General features: G+C 37.9%; 1 protein-coding gene across 2 annotated transcripts in view; it reads left to right on the forward strand.

Annotated features, from left to right (window-relative positions):
- Positions 1-18,445, forward strand: part of CDH2 (cadherin 2) — a 254,708-nt gene that overhangs the window by 205,346 nt on the left and 30,917 nt on the right. For both annotated transcript variants that reach the window (XM_066353642.1, XM_066353643.1), the window contains exons 8-14: positions 4,213-4,350; positions 5,054-5,239; positions 7,847-8,100; positions 9,506-9,648; positions 12,550-12,783; positions 13,080-13,313; positions 15,514-15,653. In XM_066353642.1, coding sequence (XP_066209739.1) covers positions 4,213-4,350; positions 5,054-5,239; positions 7,847-8,100; positions 9,506-9,648; positions 12,550-12,783; positions 13,080-13,313; positions 15,514-15,653 — 1,329 coding nt within the window. The remainder of the gene's footprint in view (positions 1-4,212; positions 4,351-5,053; positions 5,240-7,846; positions 8,101-9,505; positions 9,649-12,549; positions 12,784-13,079; positions 13,314-15,513; positions 15,654-18,445) is intronic.

Raw genomic sequence — 18,445 nt, forward strand, 5'->3', positions numbered from 1 at the left:
GGCAAGTGAGGATAGTTTTCCATTTATGGTACTTTTACCTTAAATAATGGTTTTTCAAAGGGAGTTGACATTGAGGTACGTATAAGTGACTCATGGTATGGAAATTGGAGGAGAGGCAGAATTGGAAGATGGTAAATGAATCACCGCACTTGGGAAACAGTGAGCTAGTTTGTGCTATGAGTATATATTTTAATGAGGTTTTTCTCAGACCCAAAGTGAGTTTTAATAATGTAATGCAAGGCTCAAGGTTTCTCATTTCTTCATTTATTCAACTTCAAATTCAAAAGCAAAAAATCAACAAATAACAAATGTTGGTGAGGATGTGGAGAAAGGGAAACCTTGTGTGCTTTCGGTGGGAAGGTCAACGGGTGCAGCCACTGTGGAAACAGCACTTCTCAAAAAGTTAAAAATAGAACTACCATATGATCTGGCAGTTCCATTTCTGTGTATTTATCCGAAGAAATCCAAAACCCTAATTTGAAAAGATATGTGCATTTCTATGTTCAGTAAGCATTATTTACAATAGCCAAGATATGGAATCAACCTAAGTTCCTATCAGTAGATGAGTAGATGAAGATGTTATATACAGAGTAGAGCAAAATTAGGTTTACAGTTGTGAGTACACAAAGTTTACTGTATTATTATTTATAATTATATTTATATAAGCAACTATAAATCTACTTTTGCACCAGCTGTGTGTGGATATGAAATATTACTGAGTCATAAAAAAAAAAGAATTAAATCTTGCCATTAGTGACAACATGAGTGGACTCTGAGGCTATTATGCTAAAAAATAAGTTAGAGAAAGACAAATACTGTATGATTTCACTTATTTATGAAATCTTCGAAAAAAATGAAAAAACGAAACTAAAGGGAAACAGACACGGGGTACAGAGAACAGACTGACGGTTGCCGGAGAGGTCGGGGGACAGGCAAAGAGGTGGGAGGGAGGGAGAAGTACTTCCGTTATAAGATAAATAAGTCGCAGAGATGTAGTGTACAGCACAGGTAAGATAGCCAATAGTATTGCAATACCTTTGTATGGTGACAGGCAGTTACTAGACTTATCATGATGGTCACTTTGTAAGATACATACATATTAAATTATCATATTGTAGACCTGAAACTAATATAATATTGTATATCAACTTTAACTTGGAAAAAAATAACTAAAAAATAAAAAAACATTTATCATTTGGCTTGCTCTGTGAGGCATTATGTGTATGCAGGCAGCATAAACATTGACGAAGGAAGGACCCTGGGAAGTGTGTGTGTGTGTGTGTGTGTGTGTGTGTGTGTGTGCGCGCGCGCGCGCGCGCGCACGCGCGTGCATGCAGAGAGCAGGAGAGGACAGATATTTGGACTGCTGACAGCTATATAAACTAAAAGTAATGATAGAGATGTGTCCTGAGTAGGCAAACAGCTCTGCCTCAAGGACTTTCAGAAGTCATCTCTGAGGGGACTTTTAAGCTTCCCATTTGTCAAGCTCAGAATGAAGGAAAGGGCACTCTAGGCTAAGGTTTCTTATCCTTGGCACTATTGACATTTGGATCACATAGATCTTTGTTAAGGGCATAAATAGGATGTTTCACAGCATCTCGAGTCTTTCTACCCATTAGATGTCAGTAGCACCCCTTAGTTTCCATAATCAGAAATGTCCCAGGATGTCTTCAGGGAAGGCGTGATAAAATCACCCTGCTTGAGAATACTGGCAGAGGGGAATGCCAAATGCAGTGGTGCAGAATCATGATAAGCACTTGAAAATAAATACAAAAAGCTCAGTGTGGGTGAGTGAATGAAAGGTGATAACTTTGGTAAGACAGGTAAGAAAGAGAAGGTAGGATTGTCAGCAAGAGGATGAGTTTATCCCTTCTAGAACAGGACATGAGGAAGTGTTTTAAAGTGAAGTCCTCTTGATCAGATGTGGGACTGGGAGGGTGGGAAGTCAGATCGTCAGATCGTCCTTATGGAACCTAAATGTCAGTCATTTAGAACCAGATCCCCGGTGACTAAATTAGGCAAGAAGCTCTAAACCATTTGGTTATCTAAAACATACACAGTCGTGTCTTCCTTACTGAATGTAAGAACATTTTACTAACCAAGCATTTGAAAATGGAGATGATACGGTTTTCCAAGTCATTTCTTTATTTGAAGAGACATTTAGAAATAACAATGTTCTTTTGTAACAAAGATTCAAGACTAGGTTGAAGTAATAGGATATTTTACATATTAGCTGCTGATCCCAATATGTCAGCTAAATGAATAATTGCATATAATATGCTTATATAATTTTAAAGATCTTTGTAGAGAAGACATTAACAAAGAACTGTGTCTCCATATAATATATGTATTGGTTTTTTATCTTTTTTAAAAGCACTATTTCAAATTATTTTTTAAAGACTGTCCATCTGTTTCTGCAAACAGCAACTAACAAATGGAATTTCAATACCAGACTTTTATTTTCATTATTTTCAGCTGGGAGGCTGAACTGAGTGCCCTACAAAATTCTCTCAGTAACATGAGAACATTAAGCTGAAATGACACTCTTGATTGGGAAAGGAAATCATTGAGAAATTTTTTAGCTTACCTAAGCATTCTGGTGAAGTGTTATGGGTTAAGAAAACTTAAAATGGCTCAACCAGCACTATGCTATATGCCTCTGTGTCTTTTTTTTTATTTTAAAAAATGCGGTATCTTCTCTTTTGGGAAGACAAAATAGAAAACTGAAATAAATAACTGCTAGAGGTTGACATTTGGGTGGACAGAGACTTAAAATCGAATGTGTGAGGTTTGACTTCCCCTCCTCCTCCTTTTCTTCCCCGCCCTTCTCACTAACAACTGCATCAGAAGCTGCAATTTGTGTCTGGCCTGTCCAAGCTCCAGAAATCCCTTAAGTGTGGCCATTCATAATGTTAGTTATATTTAGAATTAGAGAAAACTGCACTTTGCGGTGACAGTTTATTTTTGTTTGAAGAAGTGAGTTTTGTTCAGAATGTTTTAACATTTATGAAAACAGTCTATGTATTTTTTTTATCTGCACCAATTTTCACAGAGATTTCCAATGATTTTTAGATACTCATTTTGTTTAGATTTTCCTAATATCAACGTTTGTCAGCCAGTGTTCTAGACTTTGACAATCTCAAATTTTCTCTAAAGGACATTACAGCTTAATTTGGCTACCCTCTAAAAAATTCCAACCGGAATTTGAATCAATGATGCCCATTTGGTAATAATCATCAATGTATCCATGTCCATTATAGGTCTTTGGACACAAGTGTTATACCAAAAGAACAATACAGTGAGCATACACATATTAAATACCTACTGTGTTCCAGGAGTAAGGATTGAAACATAAACCCTTTAATTAGGTTCTGCCTTCATTTAAGAATAGAATGTATTTCTACTGTATAGTTGTGAATAACATGTATGAATTGGAATTATGAGAAAATATTTTATGAACCCTATTATAATAGAAAGAACATATGTGAGAATATATACCAACAAATATATATAAATATATGTAATGATTGTGAATTTACATAGAATCAATTTATTAAATAAAATGAGGCTCAATGTTTGACTCATCAGATAGCAAAAATTAAAGCTGGATAATATCCTGTTTTGGCAAGGGGATTGAGGGATGGGCTTTCAACACAGTGAAGGAAATTTTTCAGAGTGCAAGTTTTAAGTATATGTCAAATCTGTTGACATGCCTAATTTTTGATTTAGCAATCCTACCTAAAAAAAGAATAATATATAAAAGGAAAACATATATACTATGTAAATTATATGTGCTTTCTTCTTCCTCTCAAGATTCTTTATTGTCTTTAGTATCTTAAACTGGATAGAAATTAACACGTGATAAACCAGTGGGACTTGAATTTTTGCTCACATTGCACTTGCATGCTGAGAAGTACAGAAAAAAAGGAAAGATTGAAATGAATGGAAGTTTCAGCTAAGCTTTGAATTTCACACATCTGCCCTCCATTTCTTCCCATGAGTAGAGGCGAAAATACATAGTTAAATCTCTCTTGACAAAGAACAGACCTGTGCTTTGCAAGTTAAAGTAAACTCCACTTGGGAAATCTCAAGTAATGTTGTCAGACTAAACGATGCTACGTTCTTTATGTGTAATAAAGAGCCACTTACAGAACAACTGTTATGTCTTCCTGAGGAATTAGTTTCATTTAGGTTATCTTTATGTCTTTTTAGAAAGTGCAACAATATACGTTAATAATTCAAGCGACAGACACGGAAGGCAGTCCCACATACGGCCTTTCAAACACAGCTACTGCTCTCATCACGGTGACAGATGTCAATGACAACCCTCCAGAGTTTACCGCCATGACAGTAAGTATAGACTGTCACTCACAGAACTTTAGGTCTTGGTCCATTACCAGGAAGTTTTGTCATGAATAATTAATGTGTGTTAAGTAGAAATGGAACTAGCTTAACCTAATTGTAGAATGGCTACTGACTCAGATGTTTTCTGTCACTTAAACCAGAGTTTAAAATAAGGCACCAAAGTACTTTTTTTTTTTTTTTTCCTGAGTCACCAGCCAAGTCCACTGATAAAGCTGTTAAAATACGCTTCGTGGAAGAAATGACCCCCCCCCACACACACACACACCTCAAGTAACTCTGTGCTCTTATAACAAAATACTTACAAATATTTTCAGGTACATGAATTACATGACTGAGTTTTACTACTTCATCAGCATATAATTATTATCTCTTGAGGAAAATTGTTTTCGTCAGACGAGTCCTTTCCTCCCACTTTCCATTAATCAAACCGATGTTCACAAATGGATGCTAATTTTAATATTAATGAAACTTGACATAATTTGGGAAAACAATTGCCTGCTGGAAAACGTTTCATTATTTTGAAAGTCGGACATCAATGCTGTGATTACCTGCATTTCTGATCTTCATGTTTAGTGGGGATAATAAAGATTTAATGGGCCAGTCAAGTCAGGGTGGTGTGGTCCTCAAGACACGCTGTCCTTCACTGGTCCGTGTCACTCCTCTGACTGAGGTTTTTCTTTTTTTATAGTTCTATGGTGAAGTCCCCGAAAACAGGGTGGATGTCATTGTAGCTAATCTCACTGTGACCGATAAGGACCAGCCCCATACACCGTCCTGGAATGCTGCGTACAGAATCAGTGGCGGGGACCCGACTGGGCGGTTTGCCATTCAGACCGATCCGAACAGCAATGATGGTTTAGTCACTGTCGTGAAGGTAAGTGGAACTCAGGCCGTTGAATTTGACGGCCACTCTGCAGGGACCAATATGTGCCCCTCAACCATTTGCTTCTTATTCAGTCTTCTGACTTTCTTCTTTCAATTATCTCTGAATCTGGAATTAATGTATTTTGAAGAGTCACATTTGTTATTTTGTAGTTTTTATGGAGGCCAACATAGATATTCTCACTTTATCCCTGGGATTTGAATATTTTTAAATTGTTTTGGACACTGTTAACAGTCTAAAGACAGGACAGCTCTCAACAGTGTTAACCATCAGTGTGGCTGTGCTCGTGATGTGTCACGTCCTGAAGTTTGGGTCACCAATTGATAGCTGTGAGGACTGCTGCCCCACAGCTTCTATTCTTATGTCTACAGATCACTATTAGAGTATGGGCTCAGGGCACAAGCCAGAAAATATCACGAAAGGAAAATGGGATGAGTGGGCAAGGAGAGGTTCCATGCCTTAGGTTTTGAATTTACGTTGCTGTTTTTAAATGCTATTTTCAAGACTTAAATTGTAAAAGCAAGCAAACACAAAAAACCCAAGTGCTGTAGATAAAGGGGATGTTCAAGTGTAACAGATACATAGCGCTAATGTAAAAGTGAACATCTCTGTTTATCCACCGAAGAGATTCACTTCTTTGTCCTGTATCCCAACACTCTTGATTTGTAAGGAAACCAAGACAGTGAACTTACGTAGAAAAGCACTCTCAGGTGTCAGCTGCCGTATGTGTGTCTGTGTGAGCAGAATGGTCATGTCCCCATCAGGTGGGGGCTGGAAGTCTCTGAACACAGAATTTTAATTATGAGCACAGGCTCTAGAACCTAACCATCTATGTTCCAATCCCAGAATTGTGACTGTGGCAGGATTTAACCTCTGTCAGCTGCAGATTCCTCATGCAAAAAGTGAGGAGGGTAACAGCACCTAAGTCCTTAATGGCGAACCTATTTATAGAAACCGCCCACTTTTGCAGTGTTGGTCAACCTGGTCCCTCCCGCCCACTAGTGGGTGGTCCAGCTTTCATGATGGGCCAATCGCGGCGCCGTTTGGTTGCTCCACTACCGCCCACTATGTGTCTGAAGATTTGGAGATGGTCGTATAGTTTGTGATAATAATGACGTGGCTTTCTCATAGCTTCAGCTCTTGACTGTTCTTATACAACCTGGGATAGAATACGGGCTCCCCAAGAGCTGTTTTCATGTTATTCCCGCACAGTACTGCTCATCTGCACTTCCACACCCTGGTCTGCAAACTGCGACTCGCAAGCCACATGCGGCTCTTTGGCCCCTTGAGTGTGGCTCTTCCACAAAATACCACGTGCGGGCGCTACCTAGATAAGGAATGTACCTACCTATATTGTTTCAGTTTAAAACATTTGGCTCTTGAAGGAAATTTCAATCACTGTACTGTTGATATTTGGCTCTGTTGACTAATGAGTTTGCCGACCACTGCGGGGGGTCAATGGAAGTTAAGAATGAAAGTCCAGTCTGGTCACTTTTGGGTGATAACTTTTCTGTGGACAGTAGGATTCAGTGGAACTTTGGAAGTTAATATTTACATGGCTTGTGAATTGCCTTTATCTAGAGTGTTGTTCTTAGATTTGGGGTTTTTATAGACTAGTAAAATCCCAGAATTATTTTGGGAAACAACCAGTGTTTTTGTTTGCTGAGTAAGGGGGAAAAAAATCTACTTACAAATACTATTGTTTTTTTAAGTGTATATATGTTAAAATGTATATATCAAATTATGAATGAACTTTTAAGTTGAATGAGTTTAACTTTATGAAAAATTACATTTTCCAGTTTTTGGAGGGTTTTTTTTTTTCACTTTACTACAAAGTGGCAGAAGCTTTCATAGCTAGGAATAGTCTGTGTGTGCACCAGTGTTGGAGAGCACAGTCTAGAGTCTAGACCAGGGGTCCCCAAACTTTTTACACAGGGGGCCAGTTCACTGTCCCTCAGACCATTGGAGGGCCGGACTATAAAAAAAAACTATGAACAAGTCCCTATGCACACTGCACATATCTTATTTTAAAGTAAAAAAACAAAACGGAAACAAATACAATATTTAAAATAAAGAACAAGTAAATTTAAATCAACAAACTGACCAGTATTTCAAGGGAAACTATGCTCCTCTCACTGACCACCAATGAAAGAGGTGCCCCTTCCGGAAGTGCGGCGGGGGCCGGATAAATGGCCTCAGGGGGCCGCATGCGGCCCACGGGCCGTAGTTTGGGGACCCCTGCTCTAGACCATCGTGTTCTCATCTGATCTTAGTTTATTTAGTGTGTTTGAGCAACCATACTATTTTTTAGAATAGCCAAGTTTTTAGTAAATAAATAAATTCAATCATTACAGTATTAAGTGTATTAATTTGTGAACATAAATCTTTAAAATACCCAAGATTTATAAATATCTTGTATAAATTGTGATAAATATTTCAATCACTGACCATGCTAACGCATAATTTCCAGAAATTTGAGAAGCTGTAGCATAGTGAATGAAAAATTAATGTTTTGAAAAGGGAGTTAATAGAAGAATAAACTGCAGAATGAAATTATTATTTCCTGCAAAAATACGTTTTCCCTTTTGTATTTCCTAGCCAATCGACTTCGAAACAAATAGGATGTTTGTCCTTACTGTTGCTGCAGAAAATCAAGTGCCATTAGCCAAGGGTATTCAGCACCCACCTCAGTCAACTGCAACTGTGTCTGTTACAGTTATCGATGTAAATGAAAACCCTTATTTTGCCCCAAATCCCAAGATTATTCGCCAAGAAGAAGGCCTTCATGCTGGGACCATGTTAACCACGTTTACCGCTCAGGACCCTGATCGATATATGCAGCAAAATATTAGGTATCACAAGCCATTTATGCTGTTTTTATCATTGACATTATGTTCTTTCATAATTTACATTATGTTCTATGCTGTGCATAAAATGTATCATTTGAGGAAGATGTTTCTGTTGGAACCAAAACTACTTATTACACGATTATTTTTAATCCTTTGATGAAGTTTCCTCCTGGATCAATGAATATAGTACACTGGAAATAGAAGAATGGATTGACACAGATCTTTTTGGAAAAAAAAAATGTTCTCTGCCTCCATTTCTTCTGCCCCCTTTCCTTTTTTTAAATATTCAATAGTAATTTAGCCTGTGCTTTCATACCAAAATCACAAAAAGCTTCTATAAATAAACAGGTGACATTCCAAAGCCTGCAACATTTGTTTCATCTCCATACATCAGAAAGAACACTCGTGCCAAAATCAAGAAATAAAAGCTAATTATTTTCAGTCTTTTCCTATACAGTAGTTATAGGACATATCTGTAAAGATTTCCAACTTCAGCAAAACCAAGTTTTTCCTTCTTGATGAGGGAGTAGAGGGTTGGCAGAGCACACTCCACACCACTAGTCAGTGCTGGTGATGATAATTTGTAAAATTAGCTCATATTTTATTTAACTTTTTTTAGATCAGCTGCTAACACATAACTGTATGTCTTTTCATTTCTCTATATATTAATGTCAACGTAGATAAATAGCTCATTAATTGGTGTATTCCTACAACTTTTTAGTGCTCAAAACATAGGCTCTTTTTTCCAATCTGTATATTGGCTATCTAAGTTTAAAAAGCTCACCCTCGCCCCCCAAATAAAGAAGGAATTTAAGATAGAGATAATCTGCTTCATACAGACTCACACTCTGGTGGGACTTCCTCTGAAGGGTGTAGTTCTGCGGCTTGGCCCACTGCTAGAGAGTACTAGGGATAGGATTGTGGGGGTCTCCCCGCTATCACAGTGACCTCTCTCCACCATGATAGGCGGTAAACATTTTAGGAGTATTCTGCGATAGAAAATTCAATTTATAATTTCTCTTAAGTCCTGCACATTAAGGCTACTGTATATTTAGAAAGTATATTTGAGCTGTTGTATCTATTCATTGAACTAGACAGGAGATTAAAATGAGATCTGTTGAATCCACCACAGCCCACAGTAGACAGACTGAGCTCCTGGTCTTTGCTCTCAAACACCTTACCTAATGTTTCCTGCATGCCTGCCTGTATACAACCTGTATGTGCCTCCCAACACCACTTTCGCAAAAATACTTTTCCATATTAAAGATGTAAATATTTTCAGTCATTCTCTACAGAAATGCAAGTTAACGAGCTGGTTGCATTTGGAACTAAACCAGTAAAATAGCCTTATTTTTTAAGTTTCATGGCAAAAAAAAAAAAATTAACTTACAGTGTTTTCATTTTGTAGATATACAAAATTATCTGATCCTGCCAATTGGCTAAAAATAGATCCTGTGAATGGGCAAATAACTACAATTGCTGTTTTGGACAGAGAGTCACCAAATGTGAAAAACAATATATATAATGCCACTTTCCTTGCTTCTGACAATGGTACGTAATTAAATACCATCATGGTATTATCCTGTATGTTGTTAAAAAGAGTAGATCCTCATCGTGAATGCATCATCAGGAAATGAGGATTCTCTATGAAACTCAATTGTCTAGAAAACTGACCTTTATTACTCATAGGTCCAATGTCTATCTTTCCGCTGGAGTTTCTGTGACATATTCTGTCTGTTTTAAAAGCCCATATATCCTCCATGGTTGCCTCGTATTGTGATCACAAGCCTTTGAGGTTTTCTGCCTTGTTACACGTTGATGCCTCATTACTGAAGGTTGAGTTTGTCCTCAGTGGCCCAGATGCTGTGTTTTTTGAGGTGGTCTTTTTATATTACTGCTGCCGTCAGTTTATCTGTCTCCAGCATTTTTCCTCTTTCTAATTCTCTGCCTCTAGTGCGCTGTGGGCTAGAAAACTCTTAATTGCATAAATTGAGATAATTGAGTACATGCGCTTTAGTTTTAGTGTATTAGTTTTGGAACATACAATTTAGCACTTTTTTCTGGGTCTTTGCTACATTTTAAATGGTAGAGATTAATAGATAGTACTTTTTTTAATGTGTAAAATAAACGTGACTTACATAAAGCTAGTTTTGGACTTGTTTAACTTTTTTAGTTTTTAGTATGATAGGTGTTTCAGAGTGTAAGCTCTGAAGTTCTGAGCCCCTGGACCCAGATTCCAGCTCTATTTTCTAACTGTGGGATTGGGAACAAGGTTTTAAATCTCGCCCTGTCTTTTTCTTGTCAAATAGGGATGATGCCCACAGTACCTAACTCATAGTGTATCGGGGAGGATAAAACAGCTTGTACATATAAAGTTTATAAAACTGTCTGGCACAACCTAACACTCAAATATTTTTATTATGTGTTAATCGTTTCAAAACTGAATCACAACGATATTTTTAAATTCTTTTAAGTGTTTGACTCTGCATGTTAGCATCTAATAAAAATTGCTGGCTTCAGTCTGGTGGTTAAGATGGGCAGTTTGAAAAACACTGTCCATCAGACACTTTTGATAGAATAGTTTCAATGAACCCTTCCAAATCTTGCATAATAAGACGCAATGGGATCATTATCTGTCATAAATCTATGTGATGACAGAACCAAAGCAATATTTTTCTTATCCTTTCTAATATGAGAGTGAATGTGGAAATATTGAACGTTGAAACTTGGGAGGAACAGCGTCTGCCGTGGCAGGTCGGGGCACAGCATTAGTGTCTGTCTGCTGCTCTCGCTGTGGGCAAGCAGTAGTTTTCCTTCCTGGTGGAACTTAGAGTAATGTATCTTGCACCGTGCTGTTGCTATTTAAAAAGCTATGAAATGATATATATGTATGTTGGTTGTGAGTTGCGAATAAATTTTTCATCCACCGGGGTGAATTATTTTCTAATTAAAAGAGTGCTTGATATAAGTAGTGAAATCTTAAGTCGCTGTGATGCTTTGCAGGTGCTCTTAACTTGAAGTCACAAGACTGGATTTGGAGTTCTGCTCTTTACTGATTGGGCAAGCTCTTATGCTTGCTGTGCCTTCATTTCACTTTGATCATGTGTTTTTGCTGCTTGCTTTTTCTGGAGTTGTTATGAGAGACAATAATATTAAGTGTGGAAGTTCTCAAACTATGGAGTCATAGTGGTCATGGTGGTATTAGCATACAGCCTCCCTCTTACCTCTATCCATCTCCACCTTAATTCCTTCTGCTCTCAGAACCATTCCGAGTCCCCAGAGTTCCGTAGACAGTGCTTCTTGTCCCCTCCTCAGGAATGCATGTGTGCTCCTTCCTATAGTTGTATGTCCTTGGGCAGGTCAGTTAAATCTCTGGGTCTCTGTATGCAGCCTTATACAGAAGATGGTTATATTTCTATTATCATATTTATAAAATATGCAAAGTATATAATTAAGTAATATAATTACATATGTATAATGTAGTATTTCCATGATATTACAGTAGGTTCTTAAATAATGTTGTTTTGTTCAACACCCTTTCATTATAACATGCGTGAGATGTCGCAGGAACTTACATTTTGTTTATATCACTTAGCCTGTGGTAAAATTGGTTTCATTATATGTCATTTCTCGTTATATGTATATTGATGATGTAAAGTGAAGATTTACTGTATATGCATTTATAAATATCTCTACTATAACCAGGCCACATCACTAAATTATCACAAGTGGTAGGGACAGCATTATACGGTGGAGCGAGAATGGATGTGGGTTCAGTGAGATCAATCTTCAGTAGCAGCCTCGCCAGGTACGGGTTTGCGACCTGCACAGTTTACAGAGACTTGGGTTCCAAGTCTGTTTGAACTTACTTTCTAGGTTACAGTGGAATAAGGTGTTCAGAACAACCTCATGCTTTCCCAAGGCAGTATTTGTTGATCAATAAGTACCATTTCTCTTCTCCATGGTGTTTCTTCCCAAAATGAGGTTTGTGGATCTGTAAACAGTTTCAATATTTCATAGCCGTGTTGGAGCTTTAAAAGCATTCTTATGTTCTTTCACGCACACATTGTTGTTTTCCACCAAAAGTAGGCTCCACAAGACCGCAGGCCTGCTGTTCTGCTTCTCTTACATTCCCCACGGTGCCTAGAGCGGCGTGAGGGCACAGGGCCTAGAGGAACGGACAGCAAGAGCAGGGGACATGCACTCGCAGGGGCACACGCTGTCACTGCGCTCAGCGCCTGCACACCAGCAGGGGCAGCTCAGGGTCATCCTACAAAGGAAGCAAGACTTATCCTTGCTCTGAGAACAGTCGGCCCAGGTGCTGTGGCAACTAGATTTTTTCCAAGGGTTTGCAAAGAAAAGGGCAAGCAGGCTAGAAGCTTTGAAAATTTCATGGTCATTGAGGCTCAGAGAATTGTTCGGCATCAGCTTGTGATTTTCCTTTCTTTTCAGGAATCCCTCCTATGAGTGGCACGGGAACACTGCAGATCTATTTACTTGATATTAATGACAATGCCCCTCAAGTATTACCTCAAGAGGCAGAGACCTGTGAAACTCCAGACCCCAATTCAATTAACATCACAGCACTTGATTATGACATTGATCCAAATGCTGGACCATTTGCTTTTGATCTTCCTCTGTCTCCAGCGGCTATTAAGAGAAACTGGACCATCACTCGGCTAAATGGTAAGAACAGGTTAATTATTTGAATACATTGTGCAGTTGAGACATTTGGAAGCCTGGTATAAAAAGTTAATTTTAGGTGCTTTATAATCTTCTTATTAAAGATATTTAAAAAGCTACATAAAGTTTAAATAAAATATTAAAGCCCTTAAAGCCAAAGAAGTCTTCACAACGCAGTATAGTTGTAATCTACTTTATATCTACCACTGGGCAGTATGTACATTCTGGAAAGTGTTATGTGTTACCCATCATATTACATATTAACTATGAAACTGTGTTTTGTTTTTGTTTTTACATAGGTGATTTTGCTCAGCTTAATTTAAAGATAAAATTTCTTGAGGCTGGGATATATGAAGTTCCAATCATAATCACAGATTCGGGTAATCCTCCGAAATCAAATAGTTCCATCCTCCGTGTGAAAGTTTGCCAGTGTGACTCTAACGGGGACTGCACCGACGTGGACAGGATTGTGGGGGCAGGGCTTGGCACGGGGGCCATCATCGCCATCCTGCTTTGCATCATCATTCTGCTCAGTAAGTACTTTCTTTGGCTCTCAGATTTTAATTCTTTTCACCTCTCGGATGTTTAGCAAAGTAACTTACTGATATTGCCTTTCAAAGTAATTGAACAACTCTCTTTAGCCTCTGAGCATTTTCCTGCCAATCAGGGAGGAGGCAGCCAAGTCCACTTCGAAATGCAAAGAACCCCGAGCACTGCTCAAGCCCTTCCCGTGTCTGGCAAACCCAGCCAGCACACCTCTTCCTGCCCTGCTGCCGTGTTCCGATGCCAGGGTTTAGGGGGCTGTAGCAAACACATTTTACAGAAAAATGTTAGGCGCTCCTTAGCTGGAGCACTTACCTTGTGATTTCAGTATGAATCTATAGCCCATAGTTGATGATTTAGAAAAATAAGTATATTGCTTTCCTTTCCTTTCCTTTATATAAAGCACAGTCAGCAACCTGCTCCAGTCATGCAAGGATCGAGGTATTTGTTTCTGAAAGATTGCGTAAAATAGTAATAAATTGTATTTCATGGAGCACATTTGATAATAGAAATGATTACACAGCTCAATAAGTTCTCTCTTTAGAGCAAGTTTAGATTAAGGAATAGCTCCTTTTAAAGAGACTTTGCGATCTTTGGTTCAGTGGAATGCAAGAAATTAACCACTGGAAAGTGCTTGAGGACCCACTTCTAAGCATGCAGGTTAAAAGGATAAATGGCCCGGGCTCTGTGTTTTATTGTTGAATAGCAGCAGGCCTTAGTTCATAGTGTGATCATGCTATGCACCGATCACTTTCTTGAAAACGTTGGCCATTTCTTTTAGGTTTTCGCCATTTGCAAGTGTTCTGGTAATTTAGAATGCTGTCTCTTTATTCTAAGCAATTACTATCAAGCCTGAGCATTTTTTACTTCCTGTGTGGAGACTACTTTGACAATAACTTGAAACCTGCGTGCTATACTAATAATCCACTTGCTAGATTTAGCCCCGGAACAATCGCAAATGAGATCATGTATCTGGCTTTAAAGGGAGGATATTTACTTTTATGGCCAATAATAAAAATGTGCTCAAATAGGAGTCATTAAATCTTTTGCTTTGGGATGTAAACTGATATCTCCAGATTTTAGAGAAAAAGTCTTCCTAGATGTGCACATAGGTATTTGTTTCAATTTTAACTAAAATGTGACATATATGCCAACCTTATCAAGAGAGACCGAGCTATGATGGATTATGGCATGAAGACATGACTATAGCATTTGAAGGAAAATGAATTGGTGCTGATTTTAACATCAGCCTTCTGGAAAATTTATGATTCTAAAGCTGGCATACAAGTGTAAAGCATGAAAGCCTAATGTTATTTCAGTGCTCGGGCTAATCCCCTAGCCTTCTTACCTGAAGCCTGCAGTTTAATCTGAAAGGGAATGCGCAGCAGTGCAGTGGAAAAACACCAGCCTTTGGGAGTCAAAAATCCTCAAGGTCTAACTGCTGATTCAATTCCAACTTACCACCCAAGTCATCTTGGCAAGCACTTACACTCCCTGAAAAGTAGTTTTCCTTGAACTGGGGAGGATAATAATGACTGACCAATGCGAATGAAACAGCAGTTAATTAACAAGTAACAATTGAACTTACAGTTATATGTTGTTTTAGAATTTACAAACCATTTTATTGAGAGTAATATCCTTTAGCAAGCTGAAGTTAGAAGATAGAAATGGTTATGGTTCCCATTTGTAGATAATGGGACAGAGGACAGGCATTCACACACTGAGTTCACAGGACACCAGGTTCAGAAACACAGGTCTTCACACACTAGACCCAGTGGTAAGCTCGTGCTTTGTCTTGTCTCTCTTAATGTGAGGCCAGAAGTAGATAATAGAGGGAAAGATGTATAAAAGCTTTTAACTCACAGAAGTATAAATTATGAGTGTTGCATACTATGGTTAGATAGGTCAAGTTTTAAAAACTACAATATTGGCCTGACCTGTGGTGGCGCAGTGGATAAAGCATCAACCTGGAACGCTGCGGTCACCAGATCAAAACCCCGAGCTTGCCTGGTCAAGGCTTGTACGGAAGTTGATGCTTCTTGCCCCCCCACCCCATTCTCTTTCTCTATTTCTTTCTCTCTCCTCTCTAAAATAATTAAGTAAATAAATCTAAAAAAAGCTAAAAAAATTTTTTTTAAATAAAATAAAAATTACAATAGTATGCATTTTTACTCTTTTTTTCTCCCCAAGTCCTCGTTCTGATGTTTGTGGTGTGGATGAAGCGCCGGGATAAAGAACGTCAGGCCAAGCAACTTTTAATTGACCCAGAGGATGACGTAAGAGATAATATTTTAAAATATGATGAAGAAGGTGGAGGAGAAGAAGACCAGGTAAGCCATATTTTAAAACTTTAAAATAAAATTTCATGACCGTATAATTTAAATGATAGGACAGATGCTAATACACACCGTCAGATAATGACATCAAATTTCCTTTCTGCTATCACATTATTAAACACTTGGCAAATTTTTCTCAACGGAGTACATGATTCTTGAATTTTTTTCAGTGTTAAATATTATATTTAGTTTGTAGGAAAATGATTAACATTGTTTTCAGGAACCTAGAATGTAACTTGTTGTAATTATTTTTGTAGAAATAAATTATTTTTCTTTTTTTCCATTGGGTATTCAAAATTTAAGTAAATTTTGAAAAAAGTAGTTTCTATACTGGGATTTAGATACTTACATGTATAGAAGAAAAAAGCGCTAGAATAGAATCCTATACCCTTGAGAAATATTTGAAGTTAGAGGCAATGTCTAGTCCATCTTTGTGTCCGTAGTGTCTGTCGTGGTACTTAGCTGATTGCTGCACAGTAAATGTTGAAGTTGCCATCTGGCTATAATGAGCTTCTGCATCACTGTGTAAGGAATGGCATTCTTGTTCAGAGATGAAAATGACCAATAGGTGGAAAACAAAGAACTTCATCTGATTGAAAGTAACATTTGTAATACCATAATACAGTGGTTCTCAAAAGTTTTGAAGTTGGGGTGCATTTAAAATCATACAAATAATTGTAGGCGCACTATATACAAATTTCTAAGAAATATATTATAATAAGTAAGTCAAATATTAAAGAAAAAAATATAAAGTCCAAGCGTGCTTTTATGGTAATTAAATGAAATAAATATGACAAAATTAAATTTATTCTGACATTAAAAACATTTTTATGTTACATTTTTTGAGTTATGCTTTCTGGAATTTGTAGAAAAGAGGGATTAAAAAACAACAACAAAAAAGTTATCTTTTTATCTATATAGATATAGTTTTAGTACGATTTAGTAAATTTGGCAGGTCCCGACACAAATGTGTTAAGTTTTTCATTCTAGTGCTTATGAGAAACATGAGCCTGATGTGTCCTAGTGATTTCTTCAATGTTTGGGCATATATTTGAAAATCAAACTCTTATTTTGTTGTCAATACATTGAAGAGTTTCTCTCTTTTTACTCTCAATTGTGTTGAGTGCAGAAAACCCCCACCATACATATCATCTTAACTTTACACCAAACAACGTATAGAAGAAACTTGTCTCCTGTCTTTCCGGGGAACATGGGGGGTAGTGTAAATAATCAGCACCACAACTTAACAGCCTTTTGCAACCTAATGAGGCAAGTGAGGTGGGGGGTTGAGCAGACTGTCAGCTTACAGCCAATTCCCCACACCTCTGTCCCCAAAAAATCTAAACTCCAAAAACCCTATTGGTTTTTTGGTCCCTAACAGGCACATATTTCTCTGGAATACCATAGGGTGCACCTGGAAATCTTTTAGGGTGTACCAGTCCGCCCTGGCACACATTTTGAGAACCACTGTCGTAATAGCTAACATTTATAAGGTCTCTTACTATATACCAAGCCTTGTGCTATGTACATTAAATAGTTATTTATCTCTTACATTTTGTGATATTTTAAAACCTGTGATATTATACTGTGAAAATCCCCATTTCTGTGATAGAAAACAGAGCCTAAGGATGGTTGAATTCTATCAAGTCATACAACTAGGAAGGGATAGATGCAAGATGTGAATTCCAGTCTGTCTTATGTTATAGTCTAAACTACTCTGATAGAGTTCTAAGAATTATCTGGATGATATTAATGTAATCCATAGGAAATCACTGTGAAAGGTATCAGATACATTTGATAGTTATGTCATTTTTAATTAGTAATGCAAATATCAGGAGCAGTAGTCAGAAAAAATAACCCAGAATTCTTTGGTCCTGGGTTATTATCAGTAAATTCAGATGTACTCTGTCACGGGTATATATGTAGACATTAGCAATAAGACTATATACTTGAATAAAAGCAGCCCTGGCCGGTTTGCTCAGTGGTAGAGCGTCGGCCCAGCGTGTAGAAGTCCCAGGTTTGATTCCCAGCCAGGGCACACAGGAGAAGCACCCATCTGCCCATCCATCCCCCTCTCTTTCCTCTCTAACTCTTTCTTCCCCTCCTTCAGCCAAGGCTCTACTGAAGCAAAGTTGGCCCGGGCACTGAGGATGGCTCCATGGCCTCTGCCTCAGGCACTAGAATGGCTCCTATTACAGTGGAGCAATGCCCCAGAGAGGCCAAGCATCACCTCCTAGTGGGCATGCTGGGTGGATCTCTGTTGGTTGCATGTGGGAGTCTGTCTGTCTGCTCCCCCCACTGCTTCTCACTTCAGAAAAATACAAAAACTAATAATAATAAACTTGAATAAAAGCAAATTTCCATGAATATAATTTCTCCTTTTCTTCTTTATCTTTTTGAGGAAATAATGTATCACTTTTGTTTTAGAAAACACATTCACACCCACTGTTGTGTTTAACTCTTTGTGGTAGCCTGTTAGAGCTCCCCATGTCATATCTGTAGCTAGTTGCGTGGTTTTGCGTGATTTGGTCTGAATTTGAACTGGTAGAGCCAGAACTCAAGCTTGTCTTTCAGCTTCCGTGCTTGATTTACCACATTCCTCAACTATTATTTGTAAGAATATTTAAAGCCTATTGGAAACTTGACTTGTGTGTGAAGCTGTTTTGAATACAGTGCTGACTAATTAAAGTGGCTCTATAAATATACCCCCGAGTTTCTTGCTTATAACTGTCTTTGGATATTAAAATTCACATTTGGCTTATGCTTGATTAATTTATCTTTTCACT

Source organism: Saccopteryx leptura, chromosome 11, assembly GCF_036850995.1.
Source record: "Saccopteryx leptura isolate mSacLep1 chromosome 11, mSacLep1_pri_phased_curated, whole genome shotgun sequence".
NCBI lineage: Eukaryota > Metazoa > Chordata > Mammalia > Chiroptera > Emballonuridae > Saccopteryx > Saccopteryx leptura.